Source organism: Acipenser ruthenus, chromosome 7 (genome assembly GCF_902713425.1).
Source record: "Acipenser ruthenus chromosome 7, fAciRut3.2 maternal haplotype, whole genome shotgun sequence".
Taxonomy (NCBI): Eukaryota; Metazoa; Chordata; class Actinopteri; order Acipenseriformes; family Acipenseridae; genus Acipenser; species Acipenser ruthenus.
In genome coordinates, this window is record NC_081195.1 from 46,409,704 (window position 1) to 46,435,722 (window position 26,019).

At 37.7% G+C, this 26,019-nt stretch overlaps 1 protein-coding gene across 1 annotated transcript in view; it reads left to right on the plus strand.

Moving 5' to 3' along the window:
* Positions 1 to 26,019, plus strand: part of LOC117416004 (tyrosine-protein phosphatase non-receptor type 12-like) — a 53,932-nt gene that overhangs the window by 11,706 nt on the left and 16,207 nt on the right. The window contains exons 2-10 of the mRNA XM_034027004.3: positions 19,094 to 19,202; positions 19,446 to 19,522; positions 19,839 to 19,934; positions 20,498 to 20,536; positions 20,865 to 20,936; positions 21,800 to 21,859; positions 23,506 to 23,648; positions 24,544 to 24,610; positions 25,912 to 25,989. Coding sequence (XP_033882895.2) covers positions 19,094 to 19,202; positions 19,446 to 19,522; positions 19,839 to 19,934; positions 20,498 to 20,536; positions 20,865 to 20,936; positions 21,800 to 21,859; positions 23,506 to 23,648; positions 24,544 to 24,610; positions 25,912 to 25,989 — 741 coding nt within the window. The remainder of the gene's footprint in view (positions 1 to 19,093; positions 19,203 to 19,445; positions 19,523 to 19,838; positions 19,935 to 20,497; positions 20,537 to 20,864; positions 20,937 to 21,799; positions 21,860 to 23,505; positions 23,649 to 24,543; positions 24,611 to 25,911; positions 25,990 to 26,019) is intronic.

The window sequence follows — 26,019 nt, forward strand, 5'->3', positions numbered from 1 at the left end:
ATTAACAAGTTTGAGTGTGACTATAACCTCACTGACGATTTGCCGTGGAATTTTTTTTTTGGGGGGGGGGGCCTGTTTTGGATGGAAAATGCTTTATTTATTTATTTTTTTACTAATTTTAAAACTAAGTAGTTGCTCTGTTTTAGTTATGCATACTCTACAGAAGAGGAAAGCAGCGGCTCAGCTAAAATATATTTAATACCGAAAAATGTGCTCCACCGGAGGGCAGAAATATACAGTACCCAATAGACCCCTTTTGCTCTTTATACAGTATTGCGCTTAACAGTCCGTATTGCTGCCAGATATTTCCTTTAGCAGGGTTTTCTTTTATTTTTAATTGCTGTAGGTTGTTAGGCTGAAGCATTTGTTCCCCTCATTAACACTGCGTTGCTAAGATTTAGTGCCCGGTTACGTTGTTAACATCATTTTGTTACATGACCTATTTGTTTTAAATGCACAACTTGTAACCGTGGTTGATTTTTATTCAAAACATTGACTTGTTGAAGCTGTACAGAGCTGCAGGCTGCTGGTCTGATTTCTCCATACCCCCCCATTTTTGCTTAAGGATAGAGTGTACAGGGCACTTTAGGATTGTGACGGGGTATGCCTTGCCCTTGTGTGTTATTTGTGCATTATTTTTGTTATTTAAATGTATTTTGTATTGTTGGTGTTGGTGTAGGTGTGTGGCAGCACGGGGGAGTGTTGTGTGGGGAGTATTGGGTGGCAGGGATCCTCCCTGCAAACACACGTGGGAATGTGGCTGGAGCCGTTGATTGAATAAATGTTTAAATGATTAAGGGTCCAGCCACAGGGGTATAAAATAGGTGTTCACGGGTGTTAGGGAGAATTAGTGATGGTGAGAATTCATGTTGAAGTTTGAGGGTTTTGTGTGCTGTGAGTAAATATATAAAGAATTATCGTTGGGGTGTATTAAACGGCAGCTCGGTCTACAGCCGCGGTCTTTAAAATTATATATATTCTTTTTGTTAACCTGTTTGTTTTGGCCACCGTGCTGCTGTTTTTGTTCCAGTGTTTTGTTATTCATGTAATTATAAATGTACGCACTTGCGTTTTAAACCTGCAACTTTGTGTTTGAAGCTCTTCCTGGCAGAAACAGCTTGCCAGTGATGTCGTCCTGTCCACAAGGATCAACAGGAAAACTAGTAATAAGCATGTACCATTTAAATAGTGTGTTTTAGTTTGGACATACAGTAAAATATGCAAGTATATTTGAGTTAAATGAAATTTGATATTCTTACAAAACTTCTATTAATGTGCTTTACAAAAATATAGTTGAATTGTTCCTGATGTCTCCTTATTTTATACCACACGTGTGGCTACAGTAAACAACTCGGAATAACTCCATATTCATATAATTAGGACAATTTGCTATAGAATAACTTTTAATCAGAACTGTTTTCTAAGGCTGGGCAATGCCTAATTTTTCACTATCTCTATCGTTCTCCAAAAAAGCAGATAACGTCAGTAAATCGATGCATGAAAGTGTAAAAAAAATAAAATCTGCAGTAATAGATGTGGAGCTGTGGATTACTGTGTAACATTGCCAGTAACACTTTAAAACTATTATGAATATTAAAATTGATTACATCTGTTTATGCATATAGTAATGTAATATATTATATATATATATATATATATTTTTACCTTATTCATGTTGATTTGTACCAGTTGAGGGTCAAAGTAAAATAAAAAATAAAATAAAGTTGTTTTAAATCCATAACCAGTCAGAGTAACAACCAATCAAGAGAAAAATAAACACATTTAAAAAAGTTATCAATGCCCACAGCAGTTTAGTAACAAGAGTTTTGTCCATGGCTTATTTGAATTGTGTTAAGGAACATGATCGTGTCCACATTTTGTTTTAATTTAAGCGATGACTGGCACTTGCTTACAATCTGCCCAGCATTACTGAATACCTGCTCACTAGGGATAGACGTTGCCGGGATGCTTGACACTTCTGACAGAAGATACAACGTTTGGAACAATCTTGATTGTTTGTTTTTCTTCATTTTTACACCGGGGCAGTTCAGATGAATAAATGCAGATTTTGTTTGACGTTTTTGTAGGGTGCCATCTAATTAAAAGGTCACGCAGATTAGTTGTGTTACCAGAGTATCCCAAACATTACTTTCTTGCTGTCTTACTTTAGAAAATAATTGCCTAACATTGGAAGGCATTGTATTTGTAGCTCGATACAGTATTTGTAATTATAGCTTTTGACCTGCTCTTTTACTTTTAAAGACTCCTGCCTGCACAGATTCAATCCTATCAGTAAACACTCACAGGGGGCAGGGCAGGGGGGATAAGGTGAGCTCAATCGCATGCAGATTCACTGAGTCAGACCTGAGGGGAGCAGAGAAGTGCTGCGCTTAATGCAAAACCATAATTGCAGATCCCAAATTTAATAAAAAAACAAAACTTTCCTTTGCTTAAACCCTACATAAAAACGGTGCACAGGCTTGACTGTCGATAGTTGCCAAGCGATAGAATCCATCGATAAACCGATGCATCGCCTCAGCCTTACTATTTTCTATACAACGCAAATTGGCTGGGCCGAAGGAAACCACAAGCTTTCTGACTGTTCGAGCCATCAAACTCAAAACTCCACAAACAAGTTGTTAGCTATTCAATATGCAGCAAACCCCTGAAACATGCCATGTACATTTTGATTTTGACTGGGATGACTCCACAGAATATGAAAAATGAACTGATACAAGCTGTAGAAACCATGCAATATAATTTTATGACAACTGAGACACAGTTGCCCTTATCAGTACTGTACTCAACTATAAATAATAATAATAAAAAAAAAAAATCACAAATATTTAACAGGACGTTTAACCCTAGATGTCAAACCTGTTACTCTGTATCTGCCAAGCTTCAAACAAGTACCAGCTGCCAAATGTGAAAATGTAGTTCAAATCAATCAGAAACAAAATTTATTAAAAAAAGTACACTCATGGAGTTTTTCTCTTTGCAGTGTACATAACTAGTAAGTGTAGGTTTCAGCGTTAATTCTTGCATGTTTTGCCTGAGGCACTTGTTTTTCTGCTAGTCTGGCAGTAAAATTGTTGTCTGAATTGTATCATGTCAAGGTCAGTGCTACAGTATCTTGATATAATCCTAAGCCAGTGTAGGAAATGTAATTTAAGGGTATTTTATCAGTACTATTTTAATGAAATGTAAATCTAATTGGTTTTTAATCTTCCAAATTGTTAGAATTCAGTCAGCACTAACTACATTGTCAAGTGCAATTGTAAACAAAGGTGACTGTTTTGTATATCAAATGCAGTTCGATGTTGCAGTAAAGACATGGCAGCAGTTTTAAATTAAAATTGCCAAACTAAATTGTTTTTTATATTTAAATACTGTTCCTCTGAAGCGTGTGTCGTCAGCCAACCGCTTCTTTTCACTCTGCAGGCCTGCCATGCAGCCAACCCAGAGCTACAGCGTCGGAGCACAATGCAGCTCTGGGCAGCTTGCAGGCAAGCCCGCAGGCACCCGGCCAGTCTACAGGGGTTGCTGGTGCGCGGTGAGCTGAGGACACCCTGGCCAACCTAAGCGTGTTGTATATTAAAAAATAATATGCTCATAATTCTGAAATTTGACATATTAGAGGGGTGGTGGGTGTTCATTTAGAATGTAGGACTGGTTGGTTTACACTTTGCAGTTCCTCAAACAGTAAAAAGGATCTTTAACTACTCTTATTGTAAGAGGTTTTATACCAGTTTTCTCTTTTCTTTTTATTTTATAAGTTCCTGTTTTGACTAGCTGATGAAAGGCAGTGTGGCTGAATGAAGCGTTTCATCTGTATTCTGTTGTCGGCGGCAGAAAGTGCAGGATTTCTCAAGCAGCCAACCTGGGGTCCAGCTGCCTGCAGTCTTTAGAACAGCTTTATTATGCACAGAGAAGGGCTTTTGCATATGTTCAGTTCTGAGGGGGATAACCGTTATTGTGCTGCACTAACAAAACAAAAATAGCAAGCAGGGTCGGAGCTGTGTTGATGGATAGGTTACTTTTGTTGCAGTCTTTAGAAATTGTAAGTTGAAGAGTAACGCACTAATCCAGTTAGTATTCATACTACGTTTCTTTCAATATTTAGTCTTGTTTTTCTTGCTCTACTTATTCTGAGCATATATCCAAAATAGCCACCATTTTACAGTTTTCTGTCACACGTTACCCATATAATTTTGGCTTTGAAGTAACATGGTTTTAAATAGAAAATGTATTTTAGGCTCTGTACAAGCTGGTGTGTGTTTTGTATGCTTTATCTCACAAAAGGCCCTGATGCAATATGTCCATACTAGGGATAAAACAATAGTAAAGTTCCACGATACGAATAGTTGTGAGCCCTCTCTTTCAGGATACACCGATTTATCACGATAGTAGCAGTTATTTTTCAATTACTTTAACTGAATAAAAAGAAAAAAAATAACAAGTTCTGTTTTTTTTTCTCTGTGGGATATGCTCTGCAACACAAGGAAGCTACAGACTTTTAAAAAGAGCAAGAGTCTAGCAAGAATGAAAAAAACTAGCACACAGGTGGAAGAAAAATAATCTTCATGAAATTGTCCTTATTACCATTATTAATAGTTACATTTTTTTGCCTTCATTTGTGTCAAAATGGTACTGCAAGCTTTTTTCCTCCTTATTCTTTATTTACACATTTTATTTATTTAAATGTACTTAAACAGCACATAATTACAAAATACGAAGCATCTGTATTTCTTTCAATACATTTAAAGTACTTGCTTTACACACTACTGCTAACTATTCTCAATTATTTTTCAAATAGTCTTCAAAATAAATAATTTTGTACTATACAACATGTAAATATGGAATTGCGCAGTATGGGCATGATGTTCCTTACACAGAGGGGCGTACTTACAAAGCATTTTCAAATCTGATTCGCTGGTAGGATGGGACCAGCAAATCAGATGCTAGTTAACACGAGCAGGAAAAGAAGAGCACGCCCACTGCTTGTCTGGCAGAAATACTGTAAATAGCAAGGCAGGGCGTTCGGTGCAGTTTTGTTGATAAACTTAAATAATATTATTAACTATGCACGTTAAAAAAAAAAAATGTAATTATTGAATGGATTATCCAGTATTTATATCAATGTATATAATGAAGAATGGAATCGATCGAAAAATCGATTTTTGATTTAATCGTAGCAGCCCTATTACACATTTTTTAATTATTCGATAATCGTAGAAAACGATAGTCACATACTGACTAAACTTGGCTGGAAGCAGAACAGATGCTTTTCTCCAAATAAGAGTTAAATCATCTGTTCTGCTTTCAGCCATGTTTAGTGAGTATGTGACTCGTTTTCTACGATTATCGAATAATTAAAATGTTCAGTGTGTGTTACTTTTATTGTTGTTGTTGTTGTTGTTGATTATTATTTATTATTATTATTATTATTATTATTATTATTATTATTATTATTATTATTTACATACGTATTCATTTTGTGTAAATACGTTCTTATAATTCTGAACGGGAGATGAAGTATCCGTGGCTTGTTTGAGACGGCAAGATGTACTGTAGTGTGAGTGAAAAAGCTGCTGTGCAAGAAAATACATATACATGCAGAGGTACAGATTTTCACTTTAATCTTCGCTTTAAATTAAAAGACACAAACACGACGATGCTGTTGATGTTGGAATGCAGATAAAGATGAAAACACACATTGAAGGCAACAAACACTGCTTAGAATCCTGTCTCGTTGTCATGGGAACGGTCTACTGTTAGTATGTGCTAGCATAAAGAAAATGGTGTCTATATTCATATGTATCTATACACAGACAGAGATTGTTTAAACCAGTGGTTTTCAGACTGGGGTATGCGTACCCCTGGGGGTACTCGGGCGCTCCTCGGGGGGAAGGCAAGAAATATCCTGTAATGGTGGACAACGTATTCTTTATCTTTATTTTTATTTATTTATTTGTTTATTTGGACCACATTGTAGTACTTTGAGACTTAACAATCGAATTAACAATGTTGAATCTCCTTTCAAATAAAACCACAGCCACAGACGGCTGCTGACCAGTGAGTGAGCGATGAGCGCACGTGGCTAAATTACATATTTAAATAGCAGGTCGGTGGTTCTGTAGGCTAAAAAGAAAAAAAAAAAAAAAAAATCATTGTATGATGTTGCTGCTTTTAAAAATGTGTAGTATTTACTAGGAACGTTTACTTTCTGGAGTTTAAATGTTCAGTGTTAGTAGTTTCATCAGTTCAGTGTGTTTATCTGTTTGTTTTTAAATAACACTGCCGCACTAAACAGTGAAATCACTGCGCTGGAGTGTACACATGACTGTTATCTTTACTTGCAATGCTTTGTGTTTTTTTTTTTTCACTGAGTAATTCGTTGAAGAACTCCTTTGTCGAGTGATTGCATTAGCCTACGCATGTACGCCGCTAATTAGGCTAATAAAAACAAAGGCACGGTATTATTATTATTATTATTATTACAAAAATGGAATGGCAGGATGAAAAAATAAATAAATAAATAAATAAATCCCTACCTCCTGGGATTGGGAAGTGTCTGGAGTTGGATTCCTTACTCTAGACCTATTGAATGTGTTCATATCATATAGCGAGTACCCATCAACAAGCTGTCTGGCAGCTGATTTAACATTAACAGACTAAACATTAAAATGTAAGCATTTTGCTAAAAGTCGTTTTTAACAGCATGATATAAATCTACTTTCATCAAAACAACGTGCTTATTCTGGCTGGATTCGATACTGCACAAGACACACACAGCATTTTAAATGTCCAGCTCAAGTGTTAAATGATAACAGTTAAATAAATAAACAAAAACAAACGCACACATTCAGTGTGTTATTCAATATTCACACAGTTCCGCATACTACCTGATTTATTTATTTATTTATTTATTTATTTATTTATTTATTTATTTTAATGCCTGTATTTGTAAATTTAATTGTTTTTATGCAAAATGCCCTGTCTGTTTTCCCTCTACACTTCTGCATTTGTTGGAAGAAATGCTCGACTTGTGTTGAATTGCTTTCTGATTTTTGTTTTAAATTAGACCCCTAGGTTTTGTTTTTCAAAAGCATAACCTGTTATTGGACTCGTTTTGCCATACTTACTGGTCTGGATTTTTAAATAATTTTACATAGCATTTTTAGTTTTCATTTTATTTAATTTAATTAGTTTAACAGCAGTTTTCCATGAACAGTAATTGGTTGAACCCTAGCCCCTCCTCCTTCCCTGTGTGCCTTCTGAGCCAGCAATTTGAACCACTGGTTTAAACTATGATATGGCATAGATTTCCATTACATGAGAGTAGGTGTTAAAACTTCATACTGATTATTGGACTTAACTCTCACCAAGATAAGCACCAACTAAGACATAGCTTCTTTTACTGTAAACTAATGTGATCCATCTGCGTTTCCTTCCATCTGACGTAGATATCCTTCTGTCTGGTGTTGAGGGCTGAAGTGTAATGCTGGCTCCAGGGATCAACCTTTTTTGCCTCCCTGGTGCACCGGCACACACAACGGCTGCAATGCTGGCTCAGGGATCAACCACAGTGCAGCCTCCCTAGCACATCAGCCTGACACTCGTCTGGACCGAGTTGAGTAGGGTACTTCTCTGGGGTCTTCAAGTGGGCACCTTCCATCCTTGGTGTTCCGTCGACTAGCCCACGACACCTTAAGAGGGCTCGACAGTGATTCTGGCATCCCAACATTACCCCCCTCCGTCCCCCACTTGGCTAAACCCAGCTTACTTACCTTCCTGTACATCAACGTTTTTTTTTTTTTTCTTTCTACTGTGCTTGAGGTCACCAACCAGAATCTTTGTCTCAACCAGAGCCAGTTGCTGCTCCTCTCTGCTGCTTCAGATAAATTCTTCACTATGTGTCGCAACTCTTGACCACTGAAGCCGATGTCTCTGAGAAACCGGGTTGTGGAGTGTGCCACAAATCCTAGACAACCCACCTCCACTGAGTAAACCTGGACTCATCTTTATTCTCACTGTTCCGCTTCAGCAGCTAGTTGAGCATACCAAAGTTTCTACCGTTCGTACACCTCATCCACAGCATCCTGCCATGGAACTGTTAACTCTAACAGGTGAACAAGGCATGCCGATCCAGACCACAAGACAATATCAGGTCGAAGATTAGTGGTGGCAATCTCAGGTTGGAAAATAAGCCATTGTCCAACATCTGCCAGCATTTTCCAGTCTTTAGCAGCTTCCAGTTGTCCTTGACAAGTTTTGGTTTAAATACCTTTTCTTGGAGGTTGCTCCCTTGGACGGAGGAATGTTTTAATGTTGTTTAGAGTTTAAACATTTACAAAAATGTACCAAAATGCACATCCCTGGAGTTTATTAGCCTTTATGTTAACAACTGATCGTTAAGTATCTGATGGATGGTACGCAAAATTTTGGCCATGTGCGTTTCAGGAACACGTGAACAGAAAAGCTAGTGCGACCTGGTCCTGTCTCCAGTAACATAAAAATCAGGATGTTAATTTTTACTTCTTAGAAATATAAACAGTTTCCTATCAGCAATCTGATATCACTCGTCAGATACAATGCAATCGTATTTCTATTGCCCATGCCAAAACAATGTGCATGTGGCCTTTTGTTCCTGAGCAGAATATCTGCTTCAGTTATGCTGCAAAATGCATTTTTGTTTGTTGCAAGTGAAGTGACTGTTCTATCCATGCAGGCGCATGTCATCTGTAGTGATCAAGCTCTGGAAGTGAGATGTGTCATATTTCATTGGTCCAGTTATCAAACCCATTACAGCGATATTAGTGGTACAGTACATCATGCAGTGTTACAGAATGGAGACGGAGCAAATTTAGAAAAACTGCTTTTGTCACTATTTGCAAACATTTACAGTGTGGTATTATTATTATTATTATTAGGCTTCCAGGCCCATAGGGCTGGGAAGCCTGTTTAATTATTTTTTTTTTTCACCAAAACTTGCTCAAACTCACCAGATTCGGTAGGTTGGTTGATGCTTATGCAAAGATGCAAAATGCTAATGAACATATGTCGTAAGTCACATGGTTTGGCCGCCATATTGGATTGAAACATTTTTTTTTGCCTAAATATAAAAATGTGTCTTTCGAAAACCACTTATTGCAGAGTGCTGAAAGTTGGTATAGTTGTTGACGGATAGTCCAAGATTAACTGGTGTTTGTAGAAGTTGATAGGTTGTGTGGTATGGCGGTCATGCTGCATGACATCAAAATCGCACAGTACAGACGTCATAATCACAAACTACAAAGATCTTCTCCCAAACCGCTAGTCTGATTGAAATAAACCCAATGGCACGTATGATCGTAGTGTGGTTGTCTTTTAAACGTTATTCAAGGGAAGATGCTACAATAAAAAAAAAAACATGGCGGCCATGTTGGATGACATCATCAACTTACAAAACTGGCTAATAACTCTTTGTAGAGTGCAGATAGGGTCATGGTTACTATGGAACACATAGTAACCCATGTATGCTCTATCAAAAAATGTAATTGCCCGTGACCTCTGACTTTTCCTAAAGGTCAAATGCAAAACTGGCTTATATCTTCTGAGTGTGCACATAGGGTCATGGTTATTATGTAAAAATGGCATTCTGCACTATTTGCTAAAGTGTTTGGTACTGGCACTGTTGATGGAAGCTGTAAAGTTGCTGCCAACTCTAGTGTGTGTGTATATATATATATATATATATATATATATAATATATATATATTAATATTCAATAAATAAATATCCTTTATCCTTTGCCTTCAGAAAATATGTATTGTAATTGCCACAAAGTAACTAACCTTTGGCAACTGTTTAAGCCAGAATTTTAAATATCTGTATATCAAGAGAACCGGTTATTCATTTGTAATGAAACTTGGTCTTTGCCACAAGTTATTATGAGTGTAAATTATGAGGATGTTTAGAGGAACCCGTCAGTCCATATATGACACTTGTATATCAACAAATGGATGTGTAATGTAGGTTGTGGTGGTCTACTTATCTACATTTTCAGATGGAAGTACTGTATTCCAGTGATCTATCTTCCTGGGGGTCAATCACAATTGTAACTGTGCAATTTGTAGTTAACTGCAATTACAATGTAATTGTAGTTGAACCTTGCAACATCTGTAATTGTATTTGTAATGACCATATAATTGATCAATTACAGTTCAATTACACACCTTTCCAAGCTTAATCATTCACAGTTCCATGTTTTACATTGAGCGAACATTCTTCTCGTATTTTCAACCACTTTTAACACCCCATTTGTTTGTTTATATAGTATGTTTCTGTATTTGTACCTGTGATTACTTCTTAGTAGAATACACAGAGTAAACATGTTAGTGTGTAGCGCTTTGTTGCTTTTTAGTGTAGTTGTAATTTCAACAAACAATTCTGCTGTAAGTATAATTGACCTCATGTCTGCCAGACACATACCGTAGGCAGCCTTTTTTTTTTTTTTCTTTACAGCTGTACAAAGCTGTGAACTTTTCTCAGACTGAAATGCCCTTTCTGTTCCAGAAATGTCTGAGAGCATTTCTGTGTTAAGCAAAGAGGGGTATATGCAGTGCTACACCTACACAGCAGGATATGACAAGAGTCCCTGTTTTTAGGGGCCGTAGAGCAGTTATCTTAAATCTCACGCACGCCTCGAGCCAAAAGTATTTGTTAAAGGTGTTTTGTACAGAAGTACACGTTGCAGCAATGCACAGCTAATTCACATTCCTCAGCCGGTATGTCTCCACTCTAACAGACAGGCTGAGTCATTGAGTACTGCTGCTTTACCCTCTGCTTCAGAAACTGAAACAATGACCTCCTTTTTAAATAGTGTCCAGCATACTACTACTGTAGTATTTTAATAATGTTTTCATACCCTCATGGAGACCTATGTATTTCAGAAGTACTGCACATTTTTAGAACATGCTTGTGTAAGTCATGGTGATTTTTTATAGTTTGCGCCTAATTTTGTTTTTACAGTACTGCTGTAGGATGTACTGTGTACAATACTGACTTCGCCTGCTTTTTTTTTTTTACCTGAAGGTACTGTACTGTATGTAGTCTGTGTAACCAAAATTACTATGCCTGCACTTCACCTAGAGTAGGCTGCACCAGATGTGCTATAAGCGCTGTTTATAAAATATCAGTGTTTGTTTATAAGGTACTAGCATCCAGAAACTCTTAATTCCCAGTTCCCAAGACTGTTCATGATGACTTTAAGCATTCCGTTAGTTCTACAGAAATAGTCAAATCAACTAATTTGAGCCAAAAACAATCAAACATAAACAGAATCAAACAAACACAAACCTGCTGTACCTCCATGGTATATTACCAATACATGGTAAGCACTGTAATGCTGGGTAAATGCACTTATTCTTAATGCTCTGACCTTGGAAAAACTCATTTCCAACCATAAGAAATTCTAAGCTATATTTAGCGGACAATGCAATGGCTTTACCTTGGACTACCGTACAACTCTGCCAATCAACAGGAGAGTAAGTGAGCCAACTAATGTAAAAATATTCCCATCGAACTTGCCGCAGCTAAACCTTTTAATTCTGCCATGTGGTTGTTCATCTGTACAATATGATTTCCCAATAGTATTCTTGGTACTATAACTTTAATCATTGAAGTACGAAGATTATACAATAGGAAACGTTCTGTTCATATTTCTTCAGAGAGCTGCAAAGCTGTTGAAAAGGTACTCGTGCGTCAAAGCAAGACAGGGCAGGGCGTTTTGGCTTCATGGTTCATTGTTTTAGTTGTTCAAATGCAACACGATAGGCTGCTTCCTCCTTGTGTCTTATACAACAAATGCAGATGAAGCCACAAATACCCAAGTACACCTCTTAGATTACAGCTTTCATATTCTTCACAAAATTACAGAAAGGGTTTCAGGGAAACGGTGGATGCAAACTTAAGACGTTCTCATGCAATCTAGGGCAAATTATCTGAAATGCGGACCCTGCGTATCCAAAAAAAAAAGTAACCTATTGTAGAACTGTGTATGTAACCAAAAAAAGTAAACTCAACCGGAAGAATATGTGATGACGACGACGATGTGTGTATAAAGTGACATATGCAGTATACAATATTTGGGCTGGGCCTCTAGGGCATTAAAACTTCCAAACCAATTTAATATAGTAACTGGCTGAGCGTACACGAATTGCTATAGCAGCTACAGACCGTAATGCAACTGCCTGTTGCAAAATGAATACCAAACACTGGCAGTTGCACAGTAAAAAGACCCAATTGATTCTGCAGTAAAATCAGCCATCCATGTCCCTTTTTGAAATGTGTAAATAATGATATTCTTTGCGTGCTGTGTAAAGAGTGTACTTTCAGGTATTTAATTGAATCAGCTGTGCGGTTGACTAATGGTTTGGGATTGTTGAATCTCTGGCCTGTGTGCTAGTCAGGGGATTTCAGTGTAGTGACATCTGTATGATTTGGGCAATGCTTTGCAGCTTACTCACACTATTCCTGAGAACCAATGTGGTAACTGGCTATAAACAGGAAAGACGTTAATAAGCTTGGCAGGTATTTCATAATTTTAACATGCTTTGGATCCAAAAATACAGTAGGCTATAAGATTGAGACTTGGTTCAACAAAGGGAGGGGGAACAGAATCAGCATTGTTCCTCCTTTAGGCAAGGTGGCTGTGGGTATTCTGCTTGTGCAAATGTTTTCTGAAGCTATGACTGACTGTTACCAGTACGTGAGATGGATGATATGGTAAACTATAATCTGCCTGACATTTTTGTATATAAAGTCTATAAAATATTGTATTCATTAAAGTTTTCCAGATAAAAAAAATTAAAGCCCTAAAGGTTCACTGTAGCCTGTAGATAGTTTGTTCTATTTTCATGGTTACTGCACAGTAGTCTGTGTGGTGGTTCAGCTTGATTGATTGAGTGCCTGTGAGAAATGTTTCATTTCTTTGCTAGGCAAGCTTTCACACAGTGAGGCAGGAAATATGTTTGTTTAGTATGAATTGTGTTATTTTGTGTTCCTGCCACTTTCTATGATAACATATTTTACTGTATCTTCTCACCGTCCTCTTCACTTGCACAGTATGTCCCTGGGCTGTATTAAACCTATTAGTGCTGCTGCTTTCACTGTTTTCCCATTTGCAGTTGTTGGTTTTTTTATTTTTTGGGTTTAAAATCAGAAGGCCCTCTTCACAAAGTAGACTTGACTTGTAACGTTCTGGAACAGTTTCATGAATATCATTGTATTATAGACTATTTTATTTGAAGTTAATCCACTGTTTCAGCTGTCATGCCCTTTACTGGGATAAAGGCGGTGGATCTGACAGTAGATATGTTCGTTGTACCCCACCCCTTACGTGCTGCCTTTCTTGTGTGTTCTCTGGGTAGAAAAAAAAAAAAAACCTGGAAAATGAGTCATTACTGATAAACAAATCCATTGTTTACCAGTGTTTTGTTAATAGTAACCTCGTTAAAGCATTAATGTTGAGTTTGAGCTTCATTGGCTAATACAGACTTCCAGGCGGCAGTAGAACCAAAGGCTCTTCAATACAAATCAGATTTTAGTTTTTGTTGTGCTTTCCCAATTACCAATATATTGCATTCATTTTACCAGGGAAGTGAAACCAGTTAGAATGTGTTTTAAAAAGGCAGCCAAAGTGTGTTGCAGCAGTAATTACTGTAAATAAGTTCACCCATTTTGAATGCTGTGGTTGGTTTAGTTTATTTCTGATAAAACAAGGGGACTTTCAGCATGCAATACAGATAGTGGTGCCACTACCAGCATTGTAGGTTGTGTAGAATTCCTTTGGCATGTTTAGATATTGGAGTACAGCCCATCAAGGACTTGATTTCAGATTAATACAATCTTTAACTCCTTATCTACTCCTCTTCTGGTATTCTATTAACTGTAATTCTGTTGAGTCTCTTTTCTTCAAGTGGATTGCTGTACTCTGTTACTCACAGATAATGAGTCCATACAGTACTGCATCAGCTGAATGAGCTTTCTTTGGAGATTAGATTGTTATCTCTGACTCGCATGTAGCATTGTAGCCTCTTTTTGAAAGGCATTATTAAAATCAATTGGCAACATTAGATTGTTATAATATATGGGAATCTACATGAAGAGCTCTGTTTCTCAGTGTACAGGGTTAGTACAGTGCCTATGTGTGCGTTTTGCTGTAGTGTCAGTAATTCTGGTGAGTGTTTGAATTTCTCAATTTCTTACCAAGCTGGGGTTGTACTAAACTGAAGGACACATTGAATTGTGTAGGGCAGGTTTTCATTTCAACAGAATAGGGTTTTCTCACTGTCCTTAAGTTTAGTAGCACCCTAAAACGGATCGACCAAGAATTTACTATGTTGTGTAGTTTCGATTGTTACCGGTACTGATGAAATTGACCTAAAAAATCTTGTAAAACAAACCACAGCATAATAAGCTTCTGAGAGAGACTAGTCCTGTTTCTGCTGCTCAAAGTGAAACTGTTATACCATGTTATACCTGGAAACAGGAGAATTAATTGACATGTCAAGTATAGATCAATTGGATTATTGTGGTATTTTACTGGAGTGGGAGTACCGTATGATTATGATGATTATTATTGTTATTGTTATTATTATTATTATTATTGTTATTATTTTTATTTATTTCTTAGCAGACATCCTTATCCAGGGTGACTTACAGTCGTAAACAAATACATTTCAAGAATCACAGTACAAGTAATAATACAATTTAAGAGCAAGATAAATACAATGACTTTGGTTGAAGTACAAGTATGACAAAATACGATTCAATAATACAGCAGATAAGTGTCAGTGATAGTTACATCAGGATATTATTAAATACAAAATACTACAGATTAAATAACACTTGGCAGATTACAGTACTCTAAAGTACAGGATTAAATGCAGTAAAATAGGGGGCAGATAAGAGCAAGTAAAGCGCATTAAAGGAAGGGTGATAAGTGTCCCAGGGGAAAAACAGAGGAGTTCTACAGGTGCTTTCTGAAGAGGTGAGTCTTGAGGAGGTGCTGGAATGTGGTCAGGGACTGGGCAGTCCTGACATCGAGCTGGAGCGGATGGGTGGCGGACGCAGGGAGGCCAGCCAGGAGGGAGTTGCAGTAGGCGGGAGAGTACCAAGGCCTGGACCAGGAGTAGGGTGGCGTAGTTGGTGAGGAAGGGTCGGATTCTTCGGATGTTGCTCAGGAAGAATCGGCAAGTGCGTGCCAGAGTGGAGATGTGCTGGGAATGAGAGGCAGGGGTCCAGGGTGACTCCGAGGTTCTTAGTGGAGGAAGAGGGAGAGAGTGTGGTAGATTCCAGAGGAACAGAGATAGAGATCAGAGGAGGAGGGGGAGGAGGAGGAGGAAAAGAAAAGGAGGTCAGATTTAGAGAGGTTGAGTTTGAGGTGATGCGAGTGCATCCAGGAGGAGATAGCAGACAGACAGATAGAGATATGGGAGGGGATGGTGGAGTCAGAGGTGGGGAAGGAGAGGAAAATCTGAGCATCATAGAAATGGTATGAGAAACCATAGGATGCGATGAGGGGGCCCAGGGAGCGGGTGTAGAGAGAGAACAGGAGAGGACCCAAGACTGACCCTTGGGGGACTCCTGTTGAGAGAGGGCGAGGTGTGGAGGTTGCTCCATGCCAGGTTACCTGGTAAGTGCGGTTGGAGAGGTAGGAGGAGAACCAGGCCAGAGCAGTGCCAGAGATTCCCAGGTCAGCAAGAGAGGATAGTAGAATAGTGTGTCAAAGAATACAGTGTCAAAGGCAGCAGAGAGGTCGAGGAGAATTAGGACAGAGGAGAGAGAGGCAACTCGGGCAGAGTTTAGTGAGTTGGTGACAGACAGGAGGGCGGTTTCAGTGGAGTGAGCAGAGCGGAAGCCAGATTGGAGAGGGTAGAGCAGAGAGTGGTTGGACAGGAAAGCAGAGAGCTGGCGGTGTACAGTCCGCTCGAGGGTTTTGGAGAGGAAGGGTAGGAGGGAGACAGGACGGTAGCTCTGGAGGGAGGTGGGGTCGAGGGTTTTTTTTTGAGGAGGGGCGTGATATAGGCTTGTTTGAAGGCAGAGGGAAAGAGACCAGAAAGGAGAGAGGTGTTGAGAAGGGAGGAGATGAAGGGAAGTAGAGCAGGAGCAGCAGCTTGAAAGAGGTGAGTGGGGAGGGGATCCAGGGCACACATGGTGGGTTTGTGACCCTGGAGCAGGGAGGAGAGGTCAGAGTCTGAGAGGGGTGAGAAGGTGGAGAAGGAGGGTGAGTTAGTAGGGGATGCAGTGGGTTTAGGTGTTGGAGCAGGAGGGGGTGCGGGGGAAGAAGAGGTGTTAAAGAGTTTGCAGATATCTGAGATTTTAGAAGAGAAGGAGGCAAAGTCATCAGAGGAGATAGAGGAGGGAGGAGGAGGGGGGAGGGTTGTGAAGAGTCGTGCCCCAAAGTGTTATGTGGCTTTTCCTATTGAACGATGTGCACTTCGCGAGCGCTTCGTAACGCTTGCGAGTCAAGCTCAGAGGTGCCTCGCTGGAGGTTAAAACATTGTTGACCTCCAATATTAGTGCGATGGTTGCAAATACATTTTTCCAAATATGGACTTGTTTACCAACACATGTGTAGCAAATAATATTATATTTAAAAAATAATAATATAATATTTAATTGACTATTTTAGTAGAAAAGAAACATGGACAATTTTATAACTTGAGAAATCTGACTCCTGTCTCGTGCTACATCAAAAAGTCTCATTACTTTACAAAAAATATTGGTAATTTTACATTTTTAAAAAATAAATTTAATAACTCACTTAACAACCTTTCGAATACACGTCTTAAAGGAACTTTTGCATACATTTTTTTAAGTTGAATTTTTCTCATACAACGCCCGTCATAGTGAACAATGTTTCAAGGCTCGACGTTAGCTAACGTATGTTTGATAACATTTTGCTAAATTTTCTACTAGTTTTTCATGCAGTAACATTTTTGCAAATTTGAAGAAAGATATTGATGCAGTATTTTGCAATGTGGAGTAAAGACAACTAAAAAGTAATACTAGAATAAGGGACAACCAAGCAAGGGACAAAACAAGGCTCAAACGTAGATCCAAATACCTTTATCTCTGTCGGCAAAGGCTTGTAGCTTCAAATTTCAACTGACATATCGGGGCGCCAGACGTTCACATAGATCCTGTGAAAGTTTAAAAAAAAAAAAAAGGACGTGTATGGGGTATAGTTATACACTAATGCAAACACTGGTTAATCATTACATTAGAATATTATTGGACAGATTAATATATACTACTCATTTGCAAGGGATTCCGTGTGTAAGTGAAATGGCAATTATTATAAAGTGGATGGACATCTCTGCCCACACACATTGACTTGCACACGCATACATAATACAATTAATACAAGTGGCATATGTCTTAGTTTAAAATCTCAATGTGGCAGTTGATTTATATACGGTTAACCTGTCATGATCGTATATAGTAAGATATCCTGTGTCAATCCAAGGATTCATCTTGGATTCTGCTGCATTAACAAAACAAAAATGAATCGATCGTAGATCAGACAACTAATTGATCAATAGAAGATGTCAAGGTTGAAACCCCTATATAGTAATTAAACCATGTATATGCATGTGTGTAGATATACTGTGTTTGAAATATGTATGCATAGCTCACATATTTGTAATATTGTATTGAAAAAAAACAGCCTAGAATACATTTTGATTTAATTTATCTATTTTTACACACAACTGATGGTCGTTGTTTTAACATGTATTAATAACGTTTATATACATTTATAGAGGAGTGTGGGGCGGAATTTGACATGACACCGGCAGTGCTGTTGCTGTACCCGGTGAAAAAGTTATAACAGAAGTGGAAGAAGTATTTTTCTTTTTTTGCATAGTAAAGATATTTGTGAAATCCTCAATGGTCCCTACTATTCTCATTTACTGCCGCTACTACCATGTCTTTTGCTCTCGAAGCTATTGCAATAGAAGTATTATACAGCTGAATTTCTGTAAAATCCTCCATAAATTCAGGAAGAAACATCGCTTGTGCTATCTTGCTTGCTATTTTGAAACTGCTCGCTCCTAACAGACCGTTCAATAACTGTTCACATATGTTACGAGAGAACGCTCTGCCTATTGAACACACTCCTGCTTTCTCTGTGGTAGGAACCAACACAATGTCTAAATTTAATGTATTTACACAATCCATCTTCGGAGGACAGGTAATGTAAACTCCCAGTGTCCAATTTTCAGCTGTCATGCATTAGCTTGCCTGTTATGTTTAGAGCTTTACATCTCTGTATTGGGATTTGCAAGGTCAGATTGACCCTCTTCACATAATTGAATGCAGTGATAGTAGTACACAGGTATTAACGTAGCTTGAACTGTCTCATTGTGTCAGGATCTTTAGCCTCTGTCTTGGCCACATGTTTGCTTGTTTTACCATTCTAATGTTCAGTGTTTCTCTTCAAACATGGAATTTAATAAAGATAGTCTTTTTATAATGAATCACCTTTTTGTTTGGTTGTACCTTTAGTGCACAATGTTATCAACTGACAAGCTACTGTATCTACAGTACATAACATGGGAGTACAAAACCAAAACGCCTATGTTCTTTAACACCTGCATGCAAAAAAACAACTGCATGCTGTACGGAGAGATAGTTTTGTTACTGTTTTGTAGTTAGTTTCTCGTAACACTTTCAGCATTTTTCATCCTCCCATTTATTCTGTGTGAGCTGCAGGATCAGCACTCGTACTGTTGCAAGTTTTCTTATTTGTTTTTTCTCTGAAAGTATAACTTCCGAACATGTTGTTGGATTGATGTCAGAATGCGTGTAAGGCTTAGTGGGGGAACAAAGCATGCATGGTTACAGTTCATTATACAGAAGTGTTTCCCCCCAAAAAAACATCTGTTGGCTACAGTAAATGGATCCGAGTATAATAGTGGGCAGACAGTGGTGTGACCTGCTGTATTACTGTAGGCAAAGTTCTCCCAGTTAAATGCATGTATTTTAAATTACAAAGTTAAACAAAAGTATACTGACTTTTTTTATTTTTTTTTATATATTACAGAGATTACGAAGATTATCCACCAAATATAGAACTGAAAAAATTTACCCCACCAATGTTGGAGAAAAAGAAGAAAATGTTAAAAGGAATAGATATAAAGATATCTTGCCTTGTAAGTATTGTCTCACTCCCCACCCCCCACCCCCCCATATGAATTGAGAAGTACGGTAGATATGTTAACTTTCACAGCAGTTAAAATATTGGTTAAGACTGCTGGTTAGCTTGGACATGCGCTACTGTAGAGGTCATTTTGTCTGCATATGACCTCTTGAATTATAAAAAGGGGTGGAGTTACTGTTCAGCAAAAAGTGACATTTATTGATTTTACTTTGTTTTTGTTTTTGTTTTTTTACAGTCGACCACAGCAGGGTAAAGGTAACATTAAAACCCTGCCCTCAGGACTCTGATTACATCAATGCTAACTTTATTAAGGTAATGGCTTTTAAATGTTTAGATATGTTTTTGCTTACAGTGTATGCTAGTCGAATGATATTCAGATGAGTTTGAGGTTCTGAAATTAGAGATTTAGCATTGTCTGGTTCAGGTTACTCTTAGTAAATGTATGAGATTGATCAGGTTTTGCTCCTATTGCTTACACTGTTGTCTAGTAATACATTCCAGCATTGCCACATTAAACTTTCTTATATTTTTCCTGTTACATACTTTTTTTCTGAATTGCATTTCTTTCTATCTTTTTTTTTTTAATGTTTTTTTCTTTTTTCCCCTCTCTATTCATTCTGATTTCCAGGGAGTGCATGGGCCAAAAGCCTACATTGCAACCCAAGGGCCGCTGGCCAACACAGTAATAGATTTCTGGAGGATGATCTGGGAATATAATGTTGCAGTAAGTAATTTTAAACAGTTAGCACTTGTCATGAATACACAGATGAGGGGTGAGGCAGCACATTAGTTCATGAAGCAAGAAAGCCCAAATGCATTAGCCAGAAAACTGAAGCTTGACCTGATTGCTTTAAAAAAATAAAAAAAAATAAAAAAAAGCCTAGGCCTATTTGTGAAATGGGATCACACTACATGGTGCTGTCTTGAGAGAGAGAATGCCAGCGTTTTGTTTTTTGATCCTTTGCTGTAAACCATAAGAATTTAATTTGACCATTACATTAGTCCAAAGTAGAAATAAACTAATATATAAACACCTTTTGAGTTTGACCTTTGTCCAGTGGATATCTTTGGTCACTCTTGTCAGTAGATTTTGATAACTGTTGCATACCTCTTGCAAATTGATTCTGCAATGTTTGATTTTATACAGAACTGGAGTTATTGGTTATGGACAAAAAATAAAATAAAAACATGTTACTCCATATTATTTACATTTAATAGAGGATGTCAAATACTAATGGCCTGGGCACCACTGTGTCACTAATTTATACTATTGATGTTTTTTTTCAGATTATTGTAATGGCATGTCGAGAATTTGAAATGGGAAGGGTAAGTCTTTTTGTATTGCATCTATCTGAAATTGTGATCGTCCTGCATGATGACCTGAAAAATATTGAATTCAAAGGTTCTCCGAAATGATCTGCACCATGCAAGGCTACCTATTTTTCATAGACAAGATGTGCATGTTTTTCTACCTTGGCCATAACATAGGCTAGTTCAGCGCTGTTTGACTGCAACACAGCATTTACATTACATTCTCGAAGATACCGCAATATACGATGCTGTGTTGATAAAGATACGATACTGAATCATTAGTGCAGCTTGTAACAGCTTGAAAATGTTTTAATTCAGATCTGTAAATACTTTTTCTCTGTAGAAAAAATGTGAGCGGTACTTTCCATTTTATGGGGATGAACCCTTATCTTTTGGACCATTTCAGATTTCTTGTGTAAGTTTTTTTTGTTTTTTTTTCACCATTTCACCACTACTCATATTTTATTGCCTTTTTTTGTCGTATTTAGAATAAAGTTTTGCCTTCTACAGATTCATGACAACATATTACATTGTGTAGTATGTGGTTGTAACAGCAGTTTGAACACATTTTGTATGTATTGCATTGTGGTTTGTTGCACTCACTACAATAAGTCTTGCATGCTTGTTACCGACCCTTCACAATTCAGGATATATTTGCCTGTGCTGTTTTATGCCAATTAAGAGTTGATGATGAATGATGTGGGGAGATTGGTGTTAACCACTTTTTTTTTTTTTTTTTTTTAATTTAGCTGGATGGGCAGCTTGAACACTTATCTTTAGGCTTTCCCACCTGCATTCATGTAGTGTGACACAAGATTGAATTTAGTATGAGCTATAGTTTGGAAGTAACCTGTTTTGGTTTTGTAAGGCAAAGTTCAGTTTCCATGATTAATTTTGCATAGAGGTCAGCACTCTTTCCCAACACAATCTAACTTATCTGTTGAAACATAAAAGGAGCTAATGGGCTGTAACAAGTGACAAAATGCATGCTTGTTTTGAAAGGTCTGCTGTAGTTTTAAGGTACAATTGTGAAAGGGTTTATGAAAAAAAAAAAAAAAATCAAGTTTCCTCAATTCAGTATATGAATGAATGACCCAAGATATCTTTTAGGGAACAGATATGATTTGGTTTCAAAACTTCACTGGACTGTAGTTTTATAAATTTAGTTATCAGATTGAAATGTGAAAGGGAATCATTCTGTAGAACAATTATATTTTTTGTGTTTTTGATTGACATTGATATTTGAATTTAACATTCTTATGTATTTCTGTTTTTAAGGAGGCTGAACAGGCTAGAACTGACTATTTCATAAGAACTCTCCTAGCTGAGTTTAATAATGTGAGTATTTTTTTTTAATTAAGTTCTCTGCTTCATAAAGTACCCCACAACCTACATTTAAGAAAGCAATATTTGTTTGTTTATATGCACACCATATAAACAAACAAAGGGTGTGAGTGAGTGGGTGGGTGGGGGGTGGGGGGGGGGGGGGTGTGTGCACAACACACTAGATGGATAAAAAGTTGCATACTATTTCTTGTTTTTCCTGTGCTTGTTCTTCCGATTATTTTGTATAGGTTGATTCGCTCAAGTAGCACGATGTTATGTGGTTTTAAAATGTCATATATAATTTTAGTGTGTGTAAAGAAAAACACAAAGTTTCAGTTTTGTCACTTGCACTTAACCCTGTTTTTAACATTTTGTTTTTCAAAGTCAGCATAACGCTGTACAGCACAGACTGTTTAATTACTGTATGAACATAGCCTAAGTTTTAAACGTTTACAAAACTCGACAATGTTGCCGAATTTGTCATTCAAACTTGTTTTGTTTTAATCAGTTTTGTCTGCTTGTTACTTTTTTTCAGCCAACACATTTAAATGACCCTTGTTTGTTACATTTTAAAAGATTGTTTTAAACGTTACAATGTAAATGTTGATTCAGTAGCTACCATTAAATGTTAAAATGTTTCAACCTTGGTGATTTCTTTTTGATGCGTTATTAATTTTAGGCAACTTACAATAGAAACTTTTAAAAATAAAATGGCAGTTCCGTGAAATGTATTTAAATTTTTTTTTATTGTCATTCGTGAATTTCTTCAAAAGGTACAGTGAATTTTCTGTGGCCCTGCTTGCTTTGAAAATTAATTATATCTTGTGGTTACTTAGTAAAGCCCAGCCACGCAGCATTTGACAGGCTGCACAAAACGTGACAATAAGCGGGTTTGTGAGATGACATTACGAGGGGAAATTTCTCAAAGAACCTATGGTGCATGGCGAGTGGTTTTTGACAAATCATGATAATAAACTGGGTATGATATTAAGCGAGGTGATATAAAAGGGGTTTGTGTGTGTATGTATACCAAATCCATAATGTCATTTTATGTTGGTTAAGAGTGGCTATTACTAGGGGCTCCCGAGTGGCGCATCCAGTAAAGGCGCTCTGCGTGGAGTGCAGGATGTGCCCTATAGTCTCGACGTCGCGAGTTCAGGCTATTCCTTTGCCAACTGAGGATGGGAGCTTCCAGGGGGCGGCGCTCAATTGTCCTCCGCTCACCACACACCAGCGACCCCTGTAGTCTGGTCGGGCGCCTGCGGGCTTGCCTGTAAGCTGCCAGAGAGCTGCGTTGTCCTCCGACACTGTAGCTCTTGGGTGGCTGCATGGTGAGTCTGCAGTGTGAAAAAAAGCAGTCGGCTGACGGCACACGCTTCGGAGGACAGTGTGTGTTCGTCTTCGCCCTCCCGAGTCAGCGCAGGGGTGGTAGCGGTGAGCTGAGCTTAAAAATAATTGGCCATTCCAAATTGGGGGAGAAAATAATAACAAATAATTGGCAACGACTAAATTTATAAAAAAAAAAAAAAAAAAAGTGGCTATTACTGTAACACTGCCATAAGTAAATTCAATTAAAAAAGCACTCTATAGAAGGTGCTTACTCACTTAGAGCAATTGTGGGGCATAAATGAAATATGCTTTTCTTGTTCTTCCTCAAGGAATCACGCAGAATATACCAGTTTCATTATGTGAACTGGCCTGACCATGACGTTCCCTCATCGTTTGATTCCATCTTGGATATGATCAGTTTAATGCGGGAATACCAGGAACACGAAGACGTGCCTATCTGTGTACACTGCAGGTAAATGCATTTAACTACAAGGGATTTGCTTAAGTGTCTGTTTTATTATTTATTGTTAGAATGGAAGGAGAAAAATAGCATGTTTGCTATATATATACTGTAGCTTCTTTTAAATGTAGCATACAGTATTTATGGAGCCCAGAACTGAAGTAAAACAATCTTTTCTGTTCAAGTTGGAAATACAGTATTTCTGTTTGTAAATACCAGTTCTTGACTGTGTAATGTTGTACACGGTAACTCAATTAATACACCCTGTGTTGGTAAAGCAATGATGTAATGTCTACAATCTAAATAAGCTCTAACGTAAGTTCATAAAGATCGGAGCCTTGTAATCTTGCTTTGCTATTTAATGAATTACTTCCAGAAAGAGCATTCAAGTTGGCAGTGAATTGATTAGTTATTTCTGTGATTAAAGCCACATGTTCACATTGTTCCATGCCTTTTAAGGATTTCAGAGCTGACATTTCTTTAGTAATAAAGAATACTGTATTATTACACTCATGTTGATCTCTGTAGATTCAGTGGGGTCTATTCAATTTATATAAATGATGGTAAATATACAGTATAATATATACATGTATATTTGAAAATAGTTGTGGTAGTGTGATAAACATGCATGCCAAAGCATAAAAAAGAATACCAGTATATGTTGGTTAACATTATGATAATTTAATTGAGCAATATGCATGCTCTGCAAGTTTGTAAGTACTGTACAAGAGTACTGCAGAGTGCTGTTTACATAGGAAAGATCATTCCTCCACTCAATGTGCCCAGTTGTTGTGTGTTTTTTTTTTAAATTAATTTTTTTAGTACAAGACCCTGAAACTATTTTTAATGATCTAATTGTTCTATTAATGATAGCGCTAATAGGTTTTTATTCCCTTTCTATTTTCAGTGCTGGCTGTGGAAGAACAGGTGCAATTTGTGCCATAGACTATACATGGAATTTGCTTAAAGCTGAGGTACGGAAGCTATCAAATCGGAGTTTGAATCCAAAGATGTTTTCTCTTTGCCACAAACAGAATGCCGCTTTCTTCTCCCAAGTTGTCGGGCAGTAGTTTTACAAAGGAAACTTCATTATAAAGTTAAACAAGCATTTTAATGGGAAGTCTTTGTCAATGCCTTTTGTGTTTCTTGTACTTCTTTCCCTTTTTTCATTGTGTCCTTACAGTAGAAAGTTGAGAGTGCCAAAGGCATAGTGTTTCAGGATCTCCTCTATTGATGCTTGATGCTGATTGGTGACTGTAGCATGACAGCACTGTTTTCCCCACTAGCTTTGATAAGGGGAAACTCCAACATACAACAGCGCAAAGGAATTCTACTGGGTGCCATTTAGTGTTCCTGTCAGCAGTTTAGCTTCAGGATACATATGCTCCGGATGTATCTAATTTACCATGCTTAGTCACTAAACCCCACGCAGCCGTATTCTTTTGTTCTGATTTACTTAAGCCAATGGCTCTAACATTGGTTCATTTTCTCCTGTTAATTTTCTTCATTTCCAGTATTAACCCTTTGCGGTTCATTTATTCAGCGCCTGTCATGCGTGTCAGGTCCAATTTATTTTCACACTCGCTGTTAATTTTACACGCGCTGTTTAAAAGTAATTGTATTCAAAGTAAAACAGGTTTAAAAGGCACTGCATATCAACAGGACAGAGAACTGCATCTCCAGCCCCGCCCCACCCCTTGTTCGCTGTATTTCACATACCTCTTCATAGTTCTGCATACTGATAAATCATCTCCTGATCACTCGTTTTATCACCAAACTCCTCCATAATGTGATCCAAGTCATTATTTTATTACTATAACATCTCAAAAAGCTTGGCAAATGTCCGTGATATTCTTTGAGCGCTGAATCCGGAAGCAGCTATCTTGTTTGTTTGTCTGTGGTGGACTATGTGTATTGCGCAGATCCGTCCCCCTTTTTTTTTTTTTATTTTCCTCTGCTTCTCTCCGATCCTATTGGTCTCAATCGGCCATTGAAAGGTTTTCTCGGCTTTTCTGGAGAAAAAACGACTAGAGACCTATGCGTGACGTCTTTTTGATGTCCGACATCGGGCCGGAAAGGGAAAATTGTAATGTTGGACATGGTCCGACATAGGACTGCAAAGGGTTAAAAACCAAAACAAAAAAGTATTTTTACTTTATTTAGTTGTGCTGTAACATTTATACCTCTTTTATTACCATTTTTTGGCTTTAGATCTGACATTTGCCCTGTGCTGCTCTGGAATAGTCATAGATTTCTTTGCTTTCTTGTGTTTTAGAAAATTCCAGAAGAGTTCAATGTCTTCAATTTAATTCAAGAAATGAGAACGCAAAGGCATTCCGCTGTACAAACGAAGGTACCAAGTGTCACCACTGAAGAATGTTTT